The sequence below is a fragment of the Chelon labrosus genome, assembly GCF_963514085.1.
Source record: "Chelon labrosus genome assembly, chromosome: 11".
Taxonomy (NCBI): domain Eukaryota; kingdom Metazoa; phylum Chordata; class Actinopteri; order Mugiliformes; family Mugilidae; genus Chelon; species Chelon labrosus.
In genome coordinates, this window is record NC_140344.1 from 27,434,971 (window position 1) to 27,461,463 (window position 26,493).

The 26,493-nt window shown below is 42.5% G+C and overlaps 1 protein-coding gene across 2 annotated transcripts in view; it reads right to left on the reverse strand.

Moving 5' to 3' along the window:
• Positions 1–508: 508 nt before the first annotated feature.
• Positions 509–26,493, reverse strand: part of mical2b (microtubule associated monooxygenase, calponin and LIM domain containing 2b) — a 60,280-nt gene continuing 34,295 nt past the window's right edge. The window contains exons 13-36 of one of the 2 annotated variants that reach the window (XM_084554725.1): positions 25,994–26,193; positions 23,913–24,007; positions 23,391–23,459; positions 23,121–23,252; positions 22,176–22,379; positions 21,732–22,076; positions 20,949–21,380; positions 18,954–19,040; positions 17,929–18,021; positions 17,325–17,511; positions 17,137–17,210; positions 16,731–16,812; positions 10,471–10,611; positions 9,033–9,083; positions 7,599–7,720; positions 7,275–7,493; positions 6,967–7,121; positions 5,865–6,286; positions 4,683–4,750; positions 4,497–4,586; positions 3,018–3,111; positions 2,330–2,429; positions 2,128–2,201; positions 509–2,035 (exon numbers count right to left, since the gene is read on the reverse strand). In XM_084554725.1, coding sequence (XP_084410851.1) covers positions 1,815–2,035; positions 2,128–2,201; positions 2,330–2,429; positions 3,018–3,111; positions 4,497–4,586; positions 4,683–4,750; positions 5,865–6,286; positions 6,967–7,121; positions 7,275–7,493; positions 7,599–7,720; positions 9,033–9,083; positions 10,471–10,611; positions 16,731–16,812; positions 17,137–17,210; positions 17,325–17,511; positions 17,929–18,021; positions 18,954–19,040; positions 20,949–21,380; positions 21,732–22,076; positions 22,176–22,379; positions 23,121–23,252; positions 23,391–23,459; positions 23,913–24,007; positions 25,994–26,193 — 3,757 coding nt within the window. In that variant the 3' untranslated portion in view covers positions 509–1,814. The remainder of the gene's footprint in view (positions 2,036–2,127; positions 2,202–2,329; positions 2,430–3,017; positions 3,112–4,496; positions 4,587–4,682; positions 4,751–5,864; positions 6,287–6,966; positions 7,122–7,274; positions 7,494–7,598; positions 7,721–9,032; positions 9,084–10,470; positions 10,612–16,730; positions 16,813–17,136; positions 17,211–17,324; positions 17,512–17,928; positions 18,022–18,953; positions 19,041–20,948; positions 21,381–21,731; positions 22,077–22,175; positions 22,380–23,120; positions 23,253–23,390; positions 23,460–23,912; positions 24,008–25,993; positions 26,194–26,493) is intronic. The other variant, XM_084554724.1, reaches the window with a different exon arrangement.

A 26,493-nucleotide genomic window follows, 5' to 3' on the forward strand; every position in this document is an offset into this window, starting at 1 on the left:
ACTGATAAATTAACTTTACAGATTTTAGCTCAATTTTATTTGCACAGTGTCATTACTATTAATAAAAATAAGCAAATAAAATATCCATCCTGACTTATATAACAAGATTAACATCTATAAAGACTAAAGCCATCTGGATAGCTAAAGCTAAATGTTTAACGCCATTTTGAAATGGTTTATCTGCATGCTGGCCCATATCATAACCGTTGATAAAATATTAAAAATGAATTATCCATCTAACTATTTGTATATAACATGTATAAAGTCTGAAGTTTTCTGGATAGCTAGCTAAATGCTTCACTACTTGAATTCTTAACAAAATGCGTGTTTCTCAAATTTTGACTAAGCTTTATCTGAATTTTATGATGCATTAAAACATTAAACAAAATAAATCAGTTTTGACTGAAGAATAACACTGAAAAAAGACTAAAGCGTTTTGTATAGCTAGTGAAATGTTTACCAGTTTGGGAGACCACAACATGAGCTTCTCGAATTTTACTTAATTTTATCTGCATTTTAGCTCATATTATAACTATTACAAACAAATGAATTATCCTCTCTGACTGCTATAATAAGATAAACATCTATGAAGTGTAAAGCTTTCTGGATGGCTAACTAAAGGCTACACATAAAACATAAAATCTCAACAGAAGAAGACTTGGTCGATATAATGTCTATGCAAAAACTCAAATTCATTTTTATTTAAGATTCTTTTCCATTTTAAACACTCAAAGCAGCATAAAACCAAAACATACAGAAACAGGTTACAGTTTGTTTGTTTTTTTTAACCATGGAAACATAACTTAATGTTTGTTAATTCACACACAATGCACGAACATAACATATAAAGCTCAGGGAGTGAACAAATGATAGTGTAGTGACTTTGTCCTGGGATTAAAACCCATGTAAACACATTATTCGTCATCTCAGAAGGAAGATATGGCTGGTATTGTGACTCACAGCCCCTTACAGTGGGTTTAAAATGATCAAAACTGATCAATCAAAACTGGCAGTTGTTTGCCAAAGGGTACTTAAACTTCCACTTACCTGGCCACATCCCCAAAACAAATGATACATTACAGCAGGTGGTTATACCTCACTAATTGGGACATGGCCTCCTGTGCAACATGTGCAACATGTGCAACATGTGCAGCCTGAGATTCCCAGCCCCTTGTCGGGGGACTCTTTTAGTGTCTGGGTGTACATACAGCTGAATTTTATTTTGAAAAAGGGTTCCAGCTCGAAATGAAACAGCACAAAATACGAACGAGCAGTCACACACATACATAGCTGCACACAAAGTGGCTAACAGTGCATTACACAAAGCACATATCTGGATGAAATGACACAAATTTAAAACATTTCACGCTGTGCAAAACCTCCATGTGCTATCCAGTGAAGTTAGTCAGTGTTATTACAAACCAATCTGACACAACAAGTCAAAGAAATCAGTAGGCAGTCACTTTCGTTTATGAGATGTGCAAAAACGTCACATTATTAGAAGTGGTTAAGTATATCTTACATCCAGTTGCAGGACCGTTTCAGCCGCGGCCGTGACAGATTACACCTCTGAGCGTGGAGGTTAAATGACTTTTATGGCAGCGATGTTATTAGCCTTGTAGAGGAAGTCATTAGCTCGGGCTCCATTTCCATTCCTCTAACTCCAAGCTCAACATACGAGCTCAAAGTGAGTCTATATAAAGCCTTGTCGTCTTCGGTGGTTAAAAGACATGTCCATCCTTTCCATGTTTTCTAGATTTGCCAAACCAAACAACTACGGTAAAAAGTCTTCCTTTTTTCTGTCCATCCTGCACTCAGTCCAGCTTGGTCTGCCCCCAGCTATCATCCGCGTGGGCCCAGTGAAACTCGTAGCCTTTGGACAACACCAGGCTCTCCAGGTCCTTGTCCTCGGCCCTCTCCTTCAGCCTCTGCTCTTCCAGCACAGACACCAGCATGTCTCGCTTCTCAACCGTCCTCATGATCTCAGACAGGATTTCCTGCTCCTCCTGCAACTCGGAGGCACTCTTCTCTGTATCTAGAATGACGTAAAACCAAAAAAAAAAAAAAGAAAGTGATGAATGCACGCCCACTGTGTCGGACCGTGTCGTTGCGTGTTAAAGGCCTTACCCTCCTCTGCCATTCTGCGTCGTAGATCTTGCTGCAGCCGACTCTGTGTGTCCTCCAGTTCAAGCTCCTGGGCACTGAAACAGAGGAAGAAAAAAATAGTTTGACCTCTACTGGAGAAAAATAGGAATTGCAGAAATATTAAAACAATTTGTCCTTGTAGCTTTTTTTAAATATGTGTGCGTTTTAAGATGCAGTCACTGACAAGATCATGAGTTCGGACTCGTATCGCGCCAATCGGTTCTTCTCCAGAACGAGTTTAAACCAGGACTGGTAGAGCTGGGCCTCGTCGCTGTCGTCCGAATCTGGGAGGAAGACGGAACAAAGGAAGGTAGGTAGGAACGACAGAGGAAGGTGGAGATGAATACATGTGGCAAGGTTGAAGGGGATGGAGGTGGACAGGATGGAGAAGAAAGAAAAAAAAAATATCAATTATGCAAAAACCAATTCAAGAGTAAATAACAGTGGAACCAAACGTCAATCACACACACGGGTCATGTGGTTTTGCTTTTCAACATGACGAGACCTCACCATTCACCTCACTATTCATTCCAAGACAAACAAAGCACCGTACTGTAACAAAAAAAAAAAAAAAAAAAAGACGGAGCGCCAATGGAGTATAGGTGTCTATTGTGAGTACAGCCATTAACTGTGTGTGCAGGCTTTTAACCATGCTGGGATTACAAGGCAAAGCTTTCCTCTAAATGGTCTGAGAAGTATGGGCACTGCAATTAAACAGAACAAGCAGGGAAACAAAATGAATGAGGCTTTCACTGTGGAATTCCACCGAGTTGAATCAAGGTGTTACGGTTCAGCCTCTCGCCATTTAAGCGCTGCGGCTCACGGGCCTCTGAAAAGCACTGGGACGAGCATGTGGACACACTGTTCAATACCTGCTTCTCCTCTTATGATCTTTTCTATCGCCACTCCTCTCTCCTCCAAATCCCTCTGCTTCTCTCCAACTTCCTCCAGTTGTCTCTGGATCACCTGCAAAAAAAATAAAAAGCAAACATTATATCATTACACGATACAGGTAATCAAAGGAGATTAATTAAAAGTCGTTCTCGGAAATGTCTGCTTTCACCTCGACGCAACGGAGCCGAGTTCAGTAGTGGTGAAATGAAACAATAAAGTCGTACACAGTGTCCTTGGCATTCTGGGTAACTGAAAGGCTCCATTTCTTTGGCGGTTGCATGAATCATGAGTCAAGATTTTGAAATGTAATTTGAAATTTCATTTACCGTCACTGTAATGGGAGATAATCATTAAGAGGAACTTTCTGCAGTTGAAGGAGAGGTAGGACATTCTCTGAAATATAAATCATGAAGTATATTCATACATTTAATAATGACCAGAGCCCTTATTGACCTCAACTGCAGAAGGCTTTATTTCAAACTCCCTTTCTTTAATAAGTATAAACCTAATGGTGTTTCAATGGACTGAAACCTCTAAGGTACAGACACACTAAACCGACATCAAAGAGCTACCAGCAGTGAAGGCCGTGACGTTGCCTGTTTCTAGGCCTAATAGTCGCACTTGAATACACCTCAAGGACTACAGCCAACAGGTACAGCTGGTACAAGCGTTCTCCATACCAGTAGGTGGTAGAAGTATTGGTCTTTCAAAAGTGGAAACAGGTAGAACTGCTATTAGCTGGGAGGCTAGGAAGCTAGGCGGTGCTGCTATTAGCTGGGAGACTGGGAAGCTAGGTAGAGCTACTATTAGCTGGGAGGCTAGGAAGCTAGGTGCAGCTAGTATTAGCTGGGAGGGTTGGAAGCTAGGAGGAGCCACTATTGGATGGGAGGCTAGGACGATAGGAAGAGCTACTATTAGCTGGAAGGCTGGGAAGCTAGGAAGAGCTACTATTAGCTGGGAGGCTAGGAAGCTAGAAAGACTACTATTTGCTGGGAGAGTTCGAAGCTAGGAGGAGCTACTATTAGCAGGGAGGCTAGGAAACTAAGAAGAGCACCTCTAAAGCCAATTACTACATTTCACATAATACATTTTAGGTGTGTAATCCATATACAAATCCAAAACATATTGTTAAAAAAAAAAAGGGGGGGGGGGGGTTTATTAGAAGGTTTTGTGTCGAACAATTTCTTGGTTGTGTGCAGTTGCTTCCCGGAGGAAATGGGAGATTCTAATGAAGTTTTATGAATTAAAAAGATTACCATACATCCCAAAATATTTTTAACTATTCCTTTAATGTGAGATCTTTTCAGTCTGTTGGAACAGCTATCCTTTGCACTCAGGTAAATGTTAAAAATGTAAAATGAAGGTAGCAGAAAGCACTTCAGTCAGATGGATTTTAGGTGTTTTCATCTTTTGTTTTGGTCCAATTTCTACAAAAATCCAGAAGGAAAGAATAATACCTGAGCTCTGTGAAGCCTCTTGAGCTGCTCTCGTTTGGCCTGCTGGGCCACCGTCTTTTCCTGCTTCTTCCTCAGTTTCTCTGAACACAGCTGGGACAGGAAACACGAAACATTTCAGATTATGTAAACATGCAAAAAAACTGAATACAGCAACGTTCTCAGTGCATAGAGACGCTCTGTACAAACCTTCTGATTGGATGCTGAGTTTTCATTTTCATCGTCACTTGAAGAGTCCACATTCTGTTGACTGGAGGCTAAAAAAAAAAATTTAAGAAACAGAAACATTTTAAGAGTCTATTTAAAGAGTCTGAGAATTATCAGATTTGATCCATGGCACATTAAAAAGCATTACAGAAGAAATTTTACAGCTTCACTCTTGAGATTGTTTGACAGTTTTAAAGTCAAAACAACACATTTCTTAAATGTCGTTCTTAACCTAGAGATTGGAGGAATTTCTTTGCTTTTCATTGTGAAATATTGGATAAAACATTTTGAAAGGGAACAATTTGAAAAGAAAACTTTGCTCTTCAGCTGAACTCAAAATCCATACACGAATGTGGCCCGTCACGAGCTTGAAGGCAGACTTTCCGCGCTCTCGTCCTTCTTTTAAAGACTACAAGTTAATGATTTTGGTTCAGTCCTTACGACACTTATTAGCATAGCTAGTAATCTATTGATGTCAACAAGCAACATTAGCATGTAATAGAAAACAAAGTTAGCAGCTAGCTGGGGAAAACTTCTGATTTAGCAGCTATGGAGACAAATGTTTTCCCTTAAGAGCTGGTGGAGACCAAACACAGAGTTATTAGCCCAATGCTTACGACAGTCATTCTGTAGTAACTGTGCAATTAAGTATTTCTTTGCCAATATGAAAGCAACATTGCATCAGTATCGTGTTTAAGACAAACTGGCATCCATACTTTTTGGCCGTGTCCATAGAATATAAATTATTGGAAGAATTTACAGATGTACTTCTTCAAGGCTTTGAAGGAACGACTAAATTCTGTTTCATAAAAATCTTATTCAACTTCCAAAAAGTATAAGTAATGTACGAGATGACATTGGTATGGAGGCTCCAAAGGAAGTGAATTCTTCTAATCCTTCTTTCATTTCTAGAGGAACTAGAGGACTGTGTTAGTCATAAAATATACTGTAATGTGTAACTTTTGAATTTAGGAGCTGGTGGAGACCAAAAACAACATTTGAGGTTTCTGTGTTAGACAAATAATATAACACATGATGGCAACTGGACATCAGACCAAAAAAACATACAAGAATCTTTGGCATCGTATGAGTTTTTCCAATGCCCCCAAATAAAGCAGCTTTAAAGAACCACAAGACAAAAAGTTTAGGAGTCACTACACTGACCTTTGTTTCTGAGGTTGGAGAGGATGGTCCTGATTTCCTTTTGAACCTCCTGGTCCTGGTCCTTCCCCTCGCTCTCCGACAGCTGCCTCTTCCTCAGCCTCAGGGAGGAGAACAAGTCGAGCCTTCGGCGAGGTCGTGAGCCCATGTCGTCGGAGAACACCCCTCCAGAGTCTCTGCGGCCCTTCAGGGACACCTGCTGTAGCAGGGAGGGCAGGTCCCGCCCCGAGCCCCACGGATCCGACCCTACCGAGGCCCAGTGAGACGAATGCACGCCAGCCTTCTTCTTCTTCTTCTTCTTCTCCTCCTCCTCGTCCTTCTCCTCTATGGTTGACTCCTGATTAGTGGAGCTGAAGAGCGAGCTGAAGCTGAACGCTCCCTCGGACATGGGCCTCTGTTTGCGGAGGCCGTCTCGTTTGGGTCTCCTGGTGAAGCAAATCACAGTATACATTCACATTTAAGTTGATTGTTTTTACAGAAAATGATGCTCCCTACAAGAGGTTGTACAGACTAGTTGATTAGTTAGATCACCATGACGCTTTAAACATCATGTCGACTAGCCACTGATCACGTGACAATCGCAATAGCATGGACGCCTCCTAGAAGACAGGTGAGGAGCCCAGTGGGTTGTTGCAGCAAACTAGCAGAGGTTCATCAAGTGTGTGGAAATACTTCACTAAAGATGAAGCCCATACTACCGGGACATGTCAGTCCTGAAATCCAACAAATGTATTGCTGCAACTAACAACTGTGGTAACAGAGAGAAGGAGGATGCACATCAATTCAGTTTATCAAAGTTATTAGACCTTTAGCTGCAGTACGCAGAGAAGGCTTCAGAGAAATACACACTGTGGAGTACTATTAAATGCTATTCATGGTGCTGAGGTGATGCCTGTTTTTATACAGGCTATACATATCTGCAGCTCACAGTATGTTCAGTCTGTTCTCAGCGTATGTATGTCATTGTTGCAAAGCATCACTTTCTACTGGGTTTTTAATATCAGAGACATTAGTCTTTTAAAGTCGACACAGTAGTCTGTGAACTCGTTCAACCCTCCTACTGCCTACACCAGCATTAAATGAAAGGAAGGCATATCACACGAACATTACGACTGCAGTGTTGGAGCTGCTGGAGTGATTGGTCACGCTGAAGGTCCTCCTGAAGGCGTTGGCTATGACCTGGAAGGCTGAGGCGGAGGTTTGGCTCTCGGAGGCCTCTCCGTTTGTCTGAGGCTTATCTTCATCTGCCTCTGCTTGTACCTGATAAAACATCAGAGGACGGGAAAAAAAATGTGGTCAACACAATGTGGAATTAATTCCCTTCATCTCTCACACATCTATCTTTGGAGCATTGCACTTTGTATAAAAGAAGAGAGAAGTCTTTCATAGCCAGGTTTTAAATAAGTTCTCCACCTGGTCTTTGTGAGTGTTGTTGGTGACTGCGTTAATGGGAGGTTCCTCTGGTTTGACCCCCACGTCCCAGTTCAGAAGCTTCTCTTTCTGAGTGATGGATAACCCCAAGCGCTTCTTTGGGGTGGACGAGCTGCAGACAGTCTTCACTTCAGCCAAGCTCTCGTCTCCCTCTAGAGGATTCGAGGTATCTGCTGATGTCTTGGAGCTGCACTCGGAGTTCTGACAAAATGGGAACGAACGAGTCATATTAATAAATATCTACCCGGTTTCATGGTTGGACAATTCTCCAGTAACCGGACGGCTCTGGCGTAGGTGCACGCTTACGGTTGTTTTTTCAGAGGAAGTGATCTCCTCGAAGTCAGAGTCGGCCTCGGGGACGGTCTCTGGTCCTTCTTTGTCCAGCGGCAAGCTTCTCTGAAAGTGTTTGATGAAGATGAGAGGGAAGGCTGCGGACGAAGACGACAGGAAACAGGACATTCAGTTACAAAGTTATGGGTCTTATCGATCGATCACGGTTTTCTTTGTTTGTTTAACTGATCATTATAAGAGCATGAATACATGAAACGATTAAAACATGACTTGAGTTTCAGATTTGTTTTGCTAAAGAACATGAAGCTGGCTACATTTACATGGACAACTTGATCCAACTTAATGGTCTAAATGGACGTTGAATAAAAATGATCAGATAAGATACAGTAAAAATTTTAAGAGGTAAAGAATAAGAGGAGTAGAAGCAGAAGAACGACGATGAAAAGAAGAAGAACAAGTACGAGGGAAAAAGGGGGCAAGAGGTGGAGGAGTAGAGGAAATAAAAAACAAAGAAAAGGGGGATAGAAAACTTGAAGGACGACAAGGAGGAGAGGAGGTAAAGAATAAGAAGGAATGAGGAATAAGGTGAGGAAAACGAATTACGAGGAGTAGAAGAAGAAGAAGAAAGATGAGAGGAGGAAGGAAGACTAACGGGAGAAGATGATGTGAAGAATAAGAACAAGGAATACGGGGAGGAAAAGAAGAAAGGTGAGAAGTAGAATAACAACAAGTAAGAGGGGGAGAAGAAGAAAGATGAGGAGAAGAGAACAACAACAAAGAGGAGGAAGAAAGGGTGAGGGGGAAGGAGAAGAAGAAGAGGTGAAGAAGCTCAAAGAACAGGAGGAGGAAAAGAAAGGGGAACAACATCAAGGACTATAAGAGGAAAAAGAAGAACAGGTAAGTGGAGGAGGAGAAGAAGAAGAACGAGGAGTATAAGGAGAAGAAGAATGATGAGAAGAAGAAGAAGAAGGAGGAGTTTTTCCCCAACTTTATAGACAACACTAAATTGACAGAGTAGAAGAAGATGACCAAGATGTCTACACGTCACCAACATTTCTATTCATTCATTTCCTTATTATTATCAGGTGATATAGTCAATGTGACACAGAGAAGAAGAGCAGACTGAACAGTTTCATCTCCTAATCACAGCTGAGAGCGTTGAGCTGCACTGACCTCTAGTGTTGAAAGACTAGAACAACAACACAGTTTACTTCCTGTCGGCGCTGACCACAGGTTAAACTATTAAATTCTAGATACTGGACAGAAGTGGGACATGTTGCAGATATCTAAAACAAAGTCAACCTCACCTGCTAGGTATTTAGATTCTTCAAATGAGTCATCAACAAGCTCGAAAGTACAGCAAGCTAGTTCACTAACTATCCAAAAAAAAGCTCAAACAAAGGTAGTAACTGGACGTTTCAGTCAAACATTGATGCCTGAAGTACTCACTGCCTCTGATCTTCCGTTTCCAGCGATTGTTGTGTTTGTTGTTGCAGTGATCTGCAGAGAGAGTAGAATCCTCATTAGATTAACAATAAAAATGACTTGATGACTTTACATGTTGAATATTATACGATAAAGTCAGGTGTATGTCTGTAAAGAGGACTCAAAAAAACAGAGTTCGATGAAATTAAAACCTCAAGACTCCCTGAATTAATGCTCTGGCTCAACAGTCCCCCTGACTCCTGTTATGCGTCTTCTAGGGGACAGGTCTCCGTTACCAAATGCATCTAAAAGAGCATTTTCTGTTATCATGGTGGGCCTGATTACAGCTTCCAGAGTGATTTTAAGACGGTGGAAAACGGCTGCATCTCCTAATCTGAGGGAGCGTTTGGATGCAGTGGTGGAGACGGCATCTTATGAAGCTGTGCTCTGTAGACTGAAAGGCAAAATGGAAGACAGGATGAGCTCTTGGGAACTTTTTCTGGGAGCTACACAAAGCAGAGCATGGACTAAATGCATCTTTTATTTTGCGGTCTGGATTTCTTCTAATGTGGATTCCCTAATCATTCCCAGAACGTTTTGATGCTCAGGTGACCAACGCGATAAAGTCTTGCTTTGTCCGACTGAAACAGGAAATTAAAACCAGATCATTGCTCTCCTCCGCAGACTTAGAAAAGGTCAAACATGCTTTTATCATCCCTTCCAGACTACTCTGGGGCCAGCAGGCAGAATATACAGAAGCTTTTAAGGATCCTGTCTACATCTCCAATATAATAAACTCTTATGGAGATCCACCATCCTCTCCTACCAATGCTTCCAAAATCTCAACCAAATCTAGTCTTTAAAATCATTTTAACCGTGTCTACTTATTATTTTTAAGACTTTGCAGCAATGATTTGGCCAATTTCGGCTGCTTTTAAACCTGCTTTATACATAAACTGTACATTGACATCTGCTAATTATCACAAGGACATCTTGAAGCTGCAGGGAGTCTCATTAGTCTTGCAGATAGCTCACTATCATCAGACAGTACAGCTGCTCTGTTTGCAGACGGGAGGAGCCGCTCTGCTGCTCCCACTACAGGAAGCGACCGGGGTCACTGGCTCTGCAGACGTTTTAAGAGCCAACACGGCCGAGTTTGCTTTGCTCCTGTGCAGAAACGAGCGGGGACAGACTGTTCAGTCCAGAAAAGCTCTGCTGCACAGATAAAATAACAAATGCTGGACCATAATACGCCGTCCCCACCCTCGTCTCCCGCTCATAAACCGGCCGAGAACCTCCCAACACAAACAATCTGAGCGCCAGTTCCAGTTCATCCACTTGAAGATTCTCCCTCTGGGAATATTATGTTTTCAAGCAATAACCGAGACTGAAAACTCATTAAATCTGGCGTTGAGAAAAACCAGAGAGTGGAACTTCGTCCAGTGGAGGCGAGAGAACCGACCTTTAACGCCGCCCTGGCTTTGACCCGGGGGCACGCCGCCATCTTGGCTGGCGACGCTGGGAGCATGGAGGGCGTCCACGGCCATCTCTGCATCCTCAGGCGCTTTATCGAGCTCCTCCGAGTGCAAGCTGGACGCCTCACCTACAACATATTTTGAAAAAAAAAGTTTAACTTACTAATGCTCATCTGTGCTGCAGAAATATTAACAAGCATGCACGCTATCTCAGCTGAAAGCTACGGCACAGTACCGCAACCTACACATTTTACACAATAAAGATTTTCTAGCAAAAGAAAGAGAACAGAGTTTCTGCTTCTGGGAGTCGCACATGCTCTTAAAACAACTTTAGATGCATTCCACATTTATTTGATATTACAGAATTAAACTTTACTCCAGGGGTGTCAAACTAATTTTAGCTCAGGGGACACATGCAGGCCCAAATTGATCTCAAGCGGACGGGACCAGTAACATAACAGCATAATAACCTATAAATAAAGACAACTTCACATTTTGCCCTTTGTTTTAGTGCAAAGAAGTACATCATGAAAATGTTTGCACTTACTGAACTATCCTTTTACTAAACATTTTATGAACAAGCTGAAATTTGGGCGCACTGCTACCATCTGCTGTTTAATTCTGGGCCTCGGTGTTGAGTTATGTCCACGACTTTCACTAAAACAGAGGACCAATTAGCAATAGCAGCTATTTTTTATTGAGAAACTGCAGTTAATGTCCTCTAAATTCATGCCGCGGGCCACACTGGACCCTGGGCCGTACGTTTGACACCCCCGCTTGCTTTACTCCTTTCTGCATCGGCACAATACAACACAAGCACATTTCATGAGTACTCACAGAGGTCAACGTGGTCAACAATGTACAGAATCTTTCCAAAGGTGATTCCACTTGCCAAAAAAAAATATAAAAAAATTTAAATCTTGGTACAGACACTCACATGATGTTGAAGAGTAAAAAATAAAACAAAAAAAAGCATAAAAACTTGACTCCAGAGATGGTTAAACCCAGAGAGAAGGACAGAGAAGACCCACGAAGTAGGAAGCCGACAGGAGATTCACTTCAATTCTGTTCAGGTTGACTGAAGCCTCAGATCTTTTATTTGTAGTCACACATATAATAAAGCTCCTTGTTCCTTGGTTGCGTCGCTACGTTTAATTAGAGATTTTAAAGTGGTGCAATCGTGGGATTAATGGCTGCTTCTCATCAGATGGTACGAAGCACGCGGTAATTGTTAACAAAAGCCGTGACGATCTGTGTGTGAGGTCAGAAAGAGAGAGAAAAAAAAGAAATCCGTTTGTTAAAGGAGGAAGTTTAACCACTAGAATGATTTAATTATCGATCACTTTCCTCGGAATTAGCGGCGTGACTCGGCTGACGGGCAACAAACGACGACGCAAAATACTTTATGTGATCAAACTGATTTATTTCTATATATATGTATATATTTACAAGCTTATAAATATCATAAATTAAGCAGTTTTACAGGTGATTGTCAAAAACAAATGAAAGGCTGACGTTATTATGGACACAGTAAGAGAAAGAGATGGGGAGGGGGGGCAGTGTGCTAAAACATAAAAAAGCTGCTTTAACTGTGGAGGCTGATCTCCTCAGCAAGAGGCTAGGAGGCGCATGAGAGGGACGTGGAGAGGGGGAGGCCTCCTCCTGGAACAGAGGGAACCACAGACAGACCACAGACACGTGGACACATGTTATCGTTCAATGAGAAGGAGAAGGAGGAGGAGGAGGAGGAGGAGGAGGCGGCGGCTGGATGGATGGATGGATGCTTGGTGTTAAGGAGGTTAGGGACAAGCACAGCACAACGTGAGTGTTAGAGTTACGGTTCAAACCAACCAAAAGGTGATATGTGAGCATCGAGCGACCATTATGATAAGACTGAGTGTCAACAAATCTCATGAAAAGACCAAAAACCAACAACGATTTTAATTCTGCTTTACGAGCATGTAAGACGGCAGGTTATTCCTCCACCCATCACTCTGTTCTGATGGAGGCATAGACTGTATAAAAACATGCACGCTGTGACAAGCTTCTCAAAAGTGAAGCCAATGCATGTGGAGCTCCCCCTGGTGGTTGGCTGCAGAATAGGTCCTAAGCTCCGCCTCCACTCAGTGACTCTAGAGGAAGATGGAGCTGCCTGTAACCCCGGGATACTAGGGTCAGTTTGGCCAATGGGAGGAAGTGGAGACACGTCGTACATTTTCTTTCTACAGTCTATGGATTGAGGTAATTGGTTCATGAGGACTACTAGCGTCCATGTAAACATGTGGTCCAGCAAGACGGTATATGCACTTCCATCATCACAGCTTGGATTAGCAAAGACGTCTGGCCAAGAGTTTGTACTCTTGAGGTACAGCTGAGACTGATGGTAAACGAAATTTAAAAATTCTAATCACATAATCAAACTTTAAAGCAAATAATCCAAGATGTTCTACTAAAAACTCAGTGTTAATGTCGAGCCAATGAACAATGTTTTTGTCCTTTCTTGGCTAAAACGATTAGCATCTTCAGTCAGACGGTGCCGAGTAGTAAAATGAAAACATTGTTGGTTTTGGTCTTTTCATGAACAAAATTGTAGAACAGCAACAGCTTCATGCTTCAGCCTTTAAAGGAGCATTGAGTTGTTAGCATGATGCTAATTATTTACTGAACCAAGGAGCACTACACATAACACCTTTACGGGTATAGCATGGCGTACGCGAGGCTAGTTAACGTGGAAGACGGGGGGGAGGGAGCGATGAGACGTCAGCGAATGCAAAAGCGACACGACAAGCGCTTTGTGACCAAACCGGCCAATTGTCACCTTCCTCGCCCGGCGGGAATCAGCCAATCAGAGGGTGCAGCATTGGAAACTTGAAACAGACTGAACAAACTGAAGTGAACGAGACAGAGGAAATGAATTTCAGGGAGATGAATGAGAGGGGTGTTTTGGAGAGGGGAGGGGGGGCGGTGGCAAAATGGAAGATGGAAAGAAGATAATACAGAGTGCTGAGAATTACATGGAAAGTACTGGAGGCATTGAAGGTTTTACAATATAAACAGAATAAAACCAAGATTATCAGAATACCGAAAACAAAAAAAATCACAAATTGCAAAAAAAAAATAAAATAAAATAATAAAAAAGAACAAAGTGAATGCTGTTTTCACTGAGTCTAGGAAAACAAAAAGATAAACTTTAGTCTGGACATAAAGGAACCAAAAACCAAATGTGTGGGAGTTTTCCTAATGTGGGTGAAATACAGACAAAAATAATAATAATAAAAATAATACTGAAAATTATTTTGATATATTTTTTAAACCCACCATTTTTAAATATTTTTCCAAAATTTGTCTTTAATTAAATAAAAACCATAAATAATGAGCCCAGAATATATAAAGTGACATTAGTCATTTAATTATTACATTTTCAAAATACACAAAGTGAAATACTGTTGAATATTAATACTTAAACGGAATGACAAAAATTACTTGAATAATCAAAAATAATGAATACTGTTTTGGCATTTCCATTGCACATCTCTGTTGTGCAGAGTCAAGGTGCAGCAGGCAATTTTTAGAAAAAAAACAACAAAAAAAACACACACAGTCCAGATGGCTTTCAAGGTTAGAGTCGGAGGGCGTGTTCCAGGTCACTCTACTGCAATTAAATATCCTTGGTACATTTACTTTCAGGCAATTTAGAGCTCTGTGCGGTGCACAGTTGCTCAATTTGACCCGAATGAGATCATTTGAGTGAGCACAGAGATGAATGAAAAGATTTTATGTGCTGAAAAGGGAACGTCTGACCATCGAGACATCAGCACAGCAGCCTGGAACGAGCCCATGTGAGTGTACAGCTCTGTTTAGACCTGGTATTATTATGCATCCTGAGTGATCCGGCCGGCTTAAAGCACACATGTGAACACACCCCAGACACAGATTTTAAATTTGATCACTCAGACCACATTTGGACAATGTCTGGGCCACTGGTGACCAGATTCCTAATAGTGTGAGCACACAATGTGTCCTGGCCACATTGATGGAACATCGCCTCAACTAGCATAAATAAATAACTTAATATGTGTGGTTGAGACAGAGTGCCAGTATGTTCCAAAATTTGTATCATGTCAGCAATGTTCATTGTTCTGAAACAACAGTCTGCTACAGCAGCTGTTTGCACAAAATTCTTCTGCACCTCAAATAAAGTCGGTGTTTACTTACACACAGAGCATGAAACTGAGATCAGTTCTCAAGTGGTGGCTCCGGATGTATGTACCAAACAGCACTGTTCATTGCTCTGAAACAACAGTCTGATACAGTTTCTTGCACAAAATTCTACTTCACCCCAAATAAAGTTGGTGATTAATTAAATACAGAGCATGAAACTGAGATCAGTTCTCAAGTGGTGGCTCCAGATGTATGAAACAAACAGAACTGTTCATTGTTCTGAAACAACAGTCTGATACAGCTTCTTGCATAATATTCTACTGTGCCCCAAATAAAGTCGGTGTTTACCTACATACGGAGCATGAAACTGAGATTAGTTCTCAAGTGGTGGCTCCAGATGTATGTAACAAACAGCACTGTTCATTGTTCTGAAACAACAGTCTGATACAGCAGCTGTTGGCACAAAATTCTATTGTGCCCCAAATAAAGTTGGTGATTATTTAAATACAGAGCATGAAACTGAGATCAGATCTCAAGTGGTGGCTCCAGATGTATTAAACAAACAGAACTGTTCATTGTTCTGAAACAACAGTCTGATACAGCTTCTTGCATAATATTCTACTGTGCCCCAAATAAAGTCTGTGTTTACCTATATACGGAGCATGAAACTGAGATTAGTTCTCAAGTGGTGGCTCCAGATGTATGTAACAAACATAGCTGCTGTATCAGACTGTTGTTTCAGAACAATGAACAGTTTGCACAATATTCTCCTCGTGCCCCAAATAAAGTTGGTGTTTACTTACATACAGAGCATGAAACTGAAATCAGATCTCAAGTGGTGGCTCCAAATGTATGTTGAGAGGCATTTCATTGCCAGGTGTGAACACACCCCAGACACACTGAGGATGGATGTGAGATTTGTTTGCTCAGACCACAGCTCGGGGCCACTTGTGACTACATTCTTTTAATAGTGTGGGCACACAATGTGTTTTGTCCACATTGATGGACACAACTAGCATAACTAAATAACATGTGTGGTTGAGAGAGAGTGTCACTACATCCCCATGTGGAGGCGCACACACAACAAACAGCACTGTTCATTGTTCTGAAACAACAGTTTGATATGGCTGTCTACTGCTGTGTTTACTTACATACTGAGCATGAAAGTGAGATCAGATCACAAGTGGTGGCTTCAGATGTATGCAACAAGCAGAACTGTTCATTGTTCTGAAACAACAGTAGATAGTGATCCATGTTTTTGATACAGCATATATTTGACTTTATTTTACTGTTTACGTGCATACAGAGCATGAAACTGAGATCAGATCTCAAGTGGTGGCTCCAGACGCATGCGGAGACGCATTTTAATGCCAGGTGTGTTAAAGCTGGGTACTTGTCATTGGATCTCTTAGGACGCATGATAATGCCAGGTCTGGACAGGGCCAGATATGCATACGGCAGGGTTCAACACCAGGAGAGTCTGAGAGTCAGTAAACATATATCAGGGCATCTGAGCTAGTTACCATCAGAGTACCTATAGGATAGTTACGATGGATCTAAATGAAGGCAAAGTCATATCAGGCACTAGCACTGGAAGCTAATCAAGTATAGCAACTGTTTAAGCTGCTTTATCAAATAATGACGACTTCATAAACATAAAAGCAAAATGGACGCTTGGAATGTCGGAAGTCCAGTCAACATAAATGCTTTGACCCATTTTGGGTACAAGAAAAGAAATTCAAATCCGTCCTAGTTCCCATCAACCCACTCGACCCAAACAACCCCCCACCCCCCTTTCATTAGTACCCCTCTTAAGTGAACTAGTGGCCGATGAGCTGCCTCTGCTCCAGCTGGGCCTCCAGGTACATCTGTCCCAGCATCTCATGCATCATGCAGAGCAGAGGACAGCCCAGGCTCAGCAGCTCATACAGGAACATGTAGTCGTGTGAGCGGCTCCTGACGTGGGACCCCACAGCTGTGAAAGACTCACACACACTTCCCAACAGCCGTCGAGGCAACACACACACAGCGCGACTAGCACGCCTCGGCCAGCTCAGGCCTCGCCTAAGCAAGGAAACCAGGGTACCTGCGGGTTGGATCTGGACGCCGCCCGGGGCCGAGTAGCTCCCGCTGCCCGTTGACGAGGCTGTGACGCGGCTTTGGTCTTCCTACAAAAAAAAATAGAAAAATCTATTAAATACACAATGAAAACTGAAGGTAAATAAAACATAAATGAAGCCATGATGCAAAAATTAGGCGTCTTTCTTCTGTGCAACTTTCACAGGTTTGCTGCAACACACTTCACAGATATGTAATATTGGCTAATTTTTCTGAATAAACAAATACACAAGTATGCTATTTCATTTGTTTAATTAGATTATTCTTGTGTACTTTCAGGACCTGTGAGAAAACCTGTTGATGTCTTGAGTCATTTTTATGCATAAACATAAAGAAATCTTGTGTGTTGCATTTAAATGGCACGTGTTCCTTACCGTTCTCCTTCTGAACCTGCCCAGGTGAGAGGTGGACTGGCGCTGTGCATAGTGCATCTTGCAGTAGAATTTTGCTGTAAAGGATGCATATAAATGTGTAAATAAGTCAGGATAAAGTCATCCTAGCTCTGCAGAAGAAAAACAGAGGTGAGGTGAAAGCCTCCAGAGTCAGAATAAATCAAACATACCCTCCTGCGAGTCAAAGGTGTGTCCTCCAAGGCGCAGGGTGCAATTACAGACGTCGCAGCGGAAGCACTCTCGGTGGAAGAAGTAGCCCTCGGCGCTGAGTCGCTCCATCACGTACACCCGCTTGGTGCAGAAGTGGCAGGTGTCGCTGCCGCCGAGCCCGGGAGCAAACTCCTTACGTGGCACACACTGAGAGGATGGAGACCGGTAGAGGGGTTAGAGGGATCTTACATGAGGACTTTTATATGAGTGTAAGGGCCATCCGCTTCGAGGAAGAGGAAAAATAAACACGTTAAAGTTTGCTTGGGTTGTGCATGCACATGTGGCAAACAGAACGACTCTCTCTGAAGCTTTATCTTGTTTCTCTGTGGTGTGAAATCATCTCATACTGCTGAAAACAGTTGCTTCCCTACCTGCCAGGGAACAACATGATCTGCAGTCAAAGCTGGGATTAAAATCATCAATTAATATTCCAGAAAAGAAGCCATTTCTAATGACGATGCAGGTGGTTTAAGATGTAAGCTGTGTCACACACTCGAACGAACTGTGGGAAAAACCAAGAAGCCTGAGTAAGATCAGCCTCTGCCACATCCACATGCGTCTTACCGGCGCGGCATTGGGCCGGTGGTCTGTCTCATAGAGGATGGCCAGTTTCTGAGCTTTAGCGCCTATGGTTGATGACACTTTTCCGACCGTACGCTAACGTTAACGCCAGGCACGCATCATTGGAGGGGAAAACCAAGGAGGAGAGGGAATTGGAAAGCAGAGACAGAGGAGTTAGAAAGAAGACGGAGGAAAAAGCAGAAACAAAATGAAAGATTTTACTTTAGAAGTATAGAGATGTATGTGTACTGCCTTCAAATGGAGCTTGTGATCACAACACAAGGGGACGCAAAATGATTTGTGTTTGAGCGGCCGTAAGTCCTGAGAACACTGCTGCTAGGCAACGGTTGGCGTCTAGATTAGCTAAACGCTATTTCTGCACAAAAATGACATCAGCGGATTTTCACAAAAGTCTTGAAAGTAGACAAAGACAACCCAAACCAACACATTAAAACAGAAATATTATACTTTTGTATTTGTTTACTCAGTAAAATGAGCCAATATTACATATCTGTGAGGTGCAATAGTACGTGAACCTCCAGGATTCCTTCACGTGAGAAACCCCACCAACATCTCAGAACTGAAGTGGTTCTATACTGAGAGAGGGGCTAAAATTCCTCCAAGCTGCTGTAGACGACTGTTCAGCAGTTACCGGAAACTTTTAGTTGCTGGTAACTGCTGAACAAGGGAATCACAGCAGATACTGAAAACAAGGGTTCACTTACTTTTGCAACTTACAGATATGAACAGATGATTTATTTCCTTGAATAAACTAAAGTACAAATATAATATTTGGTTCTCTTTGTCTACTTACAACAGTGCATATAAGGAAAAGAAGATGCTACTGTGAACGTCAACATTTTCCTCAGACACATTGTAAAACTATGAAGAAAACTGTATGAGACCAAATTAGGCTTCAACACGTTACCTTCCCATTCACCTCCACCGTTTCTGGCGTTCATGTAGACTTCATTTCTAGAACACAACCTCATTTGAAGGCAGCTCCAGACTGAGGTATTGACTAGTACCTCTTTAATGTAACTAGGAACTCCGGTCGGACAGCTCTCAGAGCGAACGACTCTTCTGGGATTCTTAAGATCACAGCTCCCTGCGCACTGAACCAACACCAGAATGAGCATCACTGACACAATCATTCAGCGTTAATCTGTGACATTTAAAACCAAAGTAGTGCAAAGGATTCTTCTGTTTCTATTTTTTTACAAGTTTTAATCCCATACAATCTTCTCCTAACGAACCAGATTCATCTACAGCTATAGCAACTACTTTGCATTTCAAGATTTAATAAAAAAGACATAATCAGAATTTAAAATAAGCGCCTTTGTGATGGAGTATTTCTTCCATTGACTCTTTTACTTAAAGTGAAGCTTCTTACATCACTGCAGAGTTGAGATGACTCAGTAAAGTTCCTCCATTGCACCATGCTAGTATGCCATACATTCTAGGTAAACTACAGACAAACTAAAAACATGGCTGACTGAACAGCACACGCCAAACTGCAGAAGAAAGCTGGGAAAACCTTTTTCTGTATTAACTCAGTGATATGTGAAGCTTAAAGTTGAAGCATGATCTGAAAAAGCAGTGCAGACGAGCAGCAGAGCTGTGGTCTAATGATGCAGCAAGCACTTCTGCAAAAAGCAGTGGATTTGCTGGATAAATTAAACAGCTTTCCATGCAGTTAGCTGCAGCTAACGTACAAATTTACTCTTTTTTGATGGCGTTTGGTGAAACTGGTGATCCATGGAACTCTTAAACTAGATTTATGTCTACATCCTGGCACAACAATGTCTCTGTAATTTGCAGCTAAAGATGACAGTGTTGGGTTTCCTCCACTCACTTCAAACTGGCGACTGATACTGAACAGCTGTTGCTGAGGTTAAGTTTATAAATTTCATGAACATTTACTAAACATCACTGCAACACAGGAAAGAGGAAGACAGGGACGAGGAAATGAATTAAATAAAAAGGTTGCAGTTATGTTTCTGGGGAGGCTACGACTCTGATGCAGCAGCATAAATCAATTCTAACGTTAGGCTAGTCTCTTTATCTGTACTCTGTGCAACAGTCTAAACTGTATTAGACTGATCCCTAAACAAATTTTGTTTTCCTGCAGCGCCCCCTATTGTGCAAATGGTAAGTTTGCACAATAGGGGGACAGTTTGCAGGTCTCAAGGTTTTTAGCAACTGAGATCGATATGACATTGACCATCTTGTGACAGTTCAATGTTCTGCTGGGAAACTTCTGGACCTGGCATTCATTGGTGTGGATGTTACTTAGACATGTAGCACCCACCTAGACCAGACCAGGCACCCCCACCCCATAGCAATGACACTCCTTGATGGCAGCAGCCCTCCCCAGCAGGATGCAGCCTGACACAGACACACACACAAAAACACTTTAGGAACAACTAAAAAAAAAACATGAAGAACAGCACAAGGTGTTGACCTGGCCTCCAAATTCACTAGATCCCAAACTGATCAAGTATCTGTGGGATGATCCACAGAGGACCCTCCCCTCAAAGACCCCCCCATTAACAACATTGTGTTGCCAGACACCACAGGACACCCTCAGAAGGCCCATGTCCATTCTCTGATGAGTCACCACAAGGGAGACCTACACAATATTAGGAAGGTGGTCATAATGTTATGGCTGATTGGTTGCAAGTTTGGAGAACTTTGAATTTAAAGATTTTTACATTTCATATGGAAAAAAAAAAAAAAAAAAAAAAGAGCTCATAACTTTTTCTTTTTTATTGAAGAATATTCCAGATTCATTTCTTGTAATAAATGTTGAAATGTTGAACAAGTGTTCTTCAGTTTAAGACACAAGCCATGGTTATGTGATTAGTACATTAGATGTTATAAAGCATTAAATAGAAGAAGGTTAAATCAGGCAGGTGTTAGTTTCCAGGCAGCAGCAGTTTGACACATTCACTGGAGGTTTTCAGGTTATCGGTGCAGGACTAGCAGGTCGTCTCCCGGTCATCAACACATTTAAAAGTTACCTTCACGTCATCATTTTCTAATTTTCTATCGTCACACGTGCCCTGAGTAGCTTCACGCAGCTCCTCCTGCTCTTTTCCCACATTATTCTGGAAACTCGTTTCCGAGCTGCAGCGCTCGCGGTCGGAGAGCGGACGAGAGACCTCGGATGTTTGGCGGCCGTACGCCGAGGAATCAGAGCGAAGGGAGGAGGTTAGCTCTGGTTTGTCAGAGTAAGACGAAGCAGTGAAGGAGGGAGGCTTGTCCTTGTGTCCGGGGGTGCAGAGGGGGACAGAGGAGAAACCGGCCTGGGCAGCGGGGTCAGGGACAGGATGGACCACGGGGTAGACGGTGGCAGATACAGACAGAGGAGGAGGAGGTGGAGGAGGAGGAGGAGGTGGAGGTGAGGAAGGAGGAGGAAGCGAGGAAGGAGGGGAGGAGGTAGATAAGTCCACCTATAGAGGAGGAGCCAGACAGAAGTTAGAGACTGACACGTGTTTGTTAAGGTTAAGTTATTTAAGTGAAGCTTTCTGTACGACAATATAACAAATATCTATAATTTTAGATGAATAAATGATTCATGAATAAACCTCCACGTCATTTAAAGACGTCTGAGAGATTCTGCCAATCTTTCTGGCTGTTACAGATCAAAACGATCGCCTTCTGTTTGCAACAAGCGAGTCTAGGTGTCTACAGTGTCTACGTGTACCAGCTCTCAGTTCCATAAAGCATAAATCATGAACAAGCTGCAGTATCAGCAGTAAATTAATAATTAGTTTAAATGTGGACAAGGTCGAGGCATCAACCTGTGATAGATCGAGAGGAGCAGATGGTTTACTGGACCCAGGGAACATGGTGGAGAGGAGGACAGCTCTCTCCTTTATACTCCTCCTGGAAAACTCCCTAGCCGACAGCCTCTGGTCTTTTCTCTGAGGGGACTGATCGACCCCCGAGGCAGAGAAATGACCGGCGTCGAGCTCGGGAGCAGAGGTGCGTTCTGGGTAATGCCAGGCGGCGCTGGGGCTCGGTGAGCGGGGAGGGCTCAGCGGGCCGAGGCCGCTCGGAGAGGGGGAGCGTTTAGGAGGGAAGAAGAAACTGGTCTGCTGAGCCACAGAGTCGGGATTCTCCAGGAGGCGAAGGTAGATGGACGGCTGGAGAGAGGAAGAGGAGGTGAGGAAGAGCAGCAGGAGGATGAGGAGGAGGAAGTTTGAGTCAGGTGTTAGAAGAGCGAGAGGCGTTCAGAGGCGTACCTGCCACTTAGGACGAGGGGGAGGCAGAGGAGGAGGAGAGGGAGAGTCTTTGGGCTTGGCAAAACGAGGGTTTTCATCCTCCTCCTCTTCCTCCTCCTCCTCTTCTTCTTCTTCATCGTCTTCCTCATCCGAGAGAGGAAGGAGAGGGGTGGTGGAAGGAGACAGAGGAGGAGAAAAGGATGGATCGGAGGAGTCCTCGTCAAACTGAAAGGAAAAGAAAAAGCAAAGCAAAGCAAAGGAAAGGAAAGGAAAGGAAAGGAAAGGAAAGAAAGGAAAGGATGAACGGATGGAAAGGAAAGGAAAGGATGAACGGAAGGAAAGGAAAGGAAAGGAAAAAGAAGGAAAAGAAAGAAGGAAAATTAAAGTAATCAAAAGGAAATAAAAGAGAAAGTACCGGAGATAATGGGAAAGGAAAAGAAAGAAAAGGGAAAGGAGGAAGGAAATGAAATTAAAGGTTGAAAAGAAAAGAAAGAGGGAAAATAATATTAAAGAAAAAAAAATATGAAAATATTAAATGAAATAAATAATAAATTAAATGTAAGGAGGGGAAGGGAAAGAAGGAAGAAAAAAGATTCAATGAAACAAGAGGAAAGGAAGAAGGTAAGGAAAGAAAGGATTTTTTTTTCCCAAAATAAGAGCAGACGATTGGTGGATTGTATTGGATATGATGGATGGATTGATTTTGGATGAGCATGCCGCATTGAAAGTGATGTTTAAACACCAAGATCACAAGATTATTTTAATCACTAAATACATTTTTGTGCTAAATTCAGTTATTCAAACATCCAGCATCCCTCTGAGATTAGGAAGGTTTTTATAAGGAGTCCTGGCCACGAGGCATCAGCGTCACAGGACGACACGACAGGAAGAAAACGGTTGTAAAAACCAGGAAACATAAATTAGTTCAAGACAAAATTAAAAAATAAAACAAAAAGCCTTTCTAACCTTGGGCCGCGTCTTTGCCGTGGAGGAGTTCTCCTCAAATTTGGCCAGCAGCTGCGTCGCCATGGAGCGGACCTTGTTCTCACGCAGCAGCTCCCCGTCTTCACCAGCAGGGGGCGCGCTGTGGCAGGACAACTGGAGACATGTCCAAGACACAGAGGGGAACAAGGAAGAAGAGAGAGGAGGAGGAGGTGGGACGTAGGGAATCATTTAGGACGGATTCAACATTTCAAAAATTCTGTTTCCAAACATAAACCAGGTTCTCTGATTTACCTCACTGAGGTAGTGGTTCCCCTTCCGCCGCCTCTTGTTGATTGAGTCGTCTTCCAGTTTCTTGTCGTCCTGTGACAGAGGACAGTAAACGTCTACTCACAAGTTTCTGAATGGATTATCCTCTGTGTACAAAGAGCGGCTTGATTTTGATTAGTTAAAAATTAAGAATCAAGATCAAGATAAACTTTATTTTCCCTGGGGCTCAGAGCTACTGCCACATAGAACCTTTAATTATTGAATTAAAGGATCAAAACTGATGACAGAGCAGAAGAAAAAACAGGAAAATGGTAAATAAAGGTAAACTGAAACTTTTAAAGTGCAGTGGAGACTATTAAAAATAGAATCACCGGGCAGACGAAGACGTAGGCTCCGTGATTAGACAACACACGTTATCTCATCTTATCAACATTTTAATGACTGAACAGTGTGCCAGCTGATCAGGAAGGTGTGAAACTCTTAATTATTCACTTTAAACCATTGAAACACAGAACAAAATTAAAACTAAAGGGTGATTAAATGTACCCTGGGTATCCTCTTCCTGGGCTGAGGCTGGTTCTGCAGCTTGTGGTTCGTCTTTGACGGATATTCGTCACCGTTTTCATCGGCTTCTGTTGAAACTGGACAAGAAACAAAGTAGGGTTACTTTTTATATTAAGGGTAATCTGACATATTTGTCCAGCAAGATGCAAAATTGTGAAATTTCTTGTCGCTTATTGTTAATTTCAAACAGAAATGTGTCGCACATAAACAGCGCCCTCTTCTGGTGGTGTTGACAAGCTCGAGTTGTGACGCGTTAGCTGACGTTTTCAGAAATGGTGGAGTTGGATGCTAAGTTAATACATTGTAATTTAGTCTTTGTCATTTTATGACACGTCAGAGGAAAACTGTTCCTAGGCGCCAACAGTTGCCTAGCAGCGATGTTCTGACGACTCAGCTACGCCAAACATTTTGTGTGCACGACTTCCCGCGTCGTAGTTGCAAGAAACCACTAAACAACAGGAGGATTTTAAAAACTGTGCAAGCGTCTCACAAAACTGTCACCTGAAAACCCATCTACTGTGCAACTTTGTGTTTCTGCATAAAAATGACTCAAAACATCAGCAGAGTTTCACACAAGTCCCGAGAATAGATAAACAGAACCCAATCAAATGAATGTAACAGAAATATGGAGTTCTACTCCAGACTCAACGGGGAATAACACTAGCGTACGATAACAAAATATTGGTAAAATGAACGAGTTTCGCGGCAGATAACGCGTTATTTAGAGGCTGCGTTTCGGTGCCCCATTCACTCCCACTATATGGATATAAGCAGATCTAAATCTCGTCCGAACAACTCCAAATGACACCAAAGTTATATGGGTGAGTAAACAATCGTATTTTATGCCAGAAATAAAGTTCAGGTTGTAAAAAATGGTAATTCCCGTTTAAATATATGTAATATATATATATCCCATTTATCTGCACAAAAAAGTCAATTCAGCACCAAAAAAACACTTAACTTAACAGTCACTTAACGTAACTGTGAGCTGGGTTCACGTTGGACTCTAAATATCAAAGAAACTTATTAGAAACTGACCAAAAATCCCCTAATACATCTTTACAAAATAACACACAGTAGCACGTTTCACACGGTGCGGACAACTAAATATAACCAAAGCCTGCACTAAATCGCCTGAATCAGGAGCCAGTTCCCACCAAATGGACTGTGAAAGTGCTCCGTGAAAGTCTGCCTCTTTTCCCAGCCTTTTCAGAGACGCGAACCGCTCCGCGGTGACAGCAAAGAGGGTGACGTTAACATAAAAAGCCAAGTCAAACGTGGCCGAGGTTGGTGGCGTGACCGGAGCTGAAGGCCTCCAAGAGTTACGCCAAGCGACTGGATACGGCTTCCACAGACATAGCACGCATACCAGTCAGGCCTCTGGCGGGGACGAACCCAACCACAGTTGTGTAACGTGCAAATCAAGCTTCACGCCGCAGATTTCAGTTGGGACAGTTGGGACTTTATAATTTAACAGAATGTGGACTGACAGAGTTTGAAAACGAAAGTAGCAACGGTAGACCTGCTACAAACTGCTGGCAGCGTCTTGTTTTTGTGATTTACTTGAGGATATTTTCAACTATTTAGCCTTTTTTTGTTGGGAAAAGAAACAAAGATCCTGTTTTCACAGCTTTCTTTGGTTAAGTGAAGCATTTCACATATTTCCACGTGGTTAGGAGGAAGTTCTGCGTCCAACACTGAACTGTGTGTGTTCTGTAGGGCTGCAGACAACTTGTAAAATAATCATCTGCCTTTTTTAAGAGAAGCGCTGAAATGATCTGGTTGTTTTTGAGGCTGCACTTCTTAAAGTTGTGATGCATATTCTTCCAGTTCAATGTGTTTAAATTCGACGATTTAACAAAAGGCTGACCTGACATTTAAATTAATCTGGCAGGAAGCATTGTTCAGGTGATTAGTGCTCACACCATTTAACAATCCAACATTGTTTAAGCCTCCTGCAAGAGAAAGAATCAACTCCTCCTCCTCCCACGCAACCTTTCAAAGCCGATGAATCTACCCATCGACCCGAGCTTGTTGTCACTCAAAGCAGTTTGTTCCCTGACCGTTATTGTTTCGCGGCGAGTTCCTGAAGGCCTCGTAGAACCTGGAGAGGTAGAGGACCATCAGCAGCTTGTCCGGCTCGGCTTCCGCGGCCATCTCCTTCCCCGTCGTCACCGGCTGGATGCTAAACTCCCGCTCGGCCACGTCGAACGCCAGCTGGTTGTTCCCGGCCACGTCCTCCTCGTTCAGAGAGTCGTAGTCGCTGAAATGAGGAACGATGAGCGTAGGGTGAGGAGATCGAACACACAAGGACACATTTGAGCTGTAGGTTTGTGGGGACTGACTCCAGATTAGCCATTAGCTGCTGTTTTTTCCTCAGCTTTCATACAGAATTACACTGATCAGCCACAACATTAAAACCACTGACAGGAGAAGTAAATAACATCGACCATCTTGTGACAGTTCAATGTTCTGCTGGGAAACTTTTAGACCTGGCATTCATTGGTGTGGATGTAACTTAGACATGTAGCACCCACCTAGACCAGACCAGGCACCCCCACCC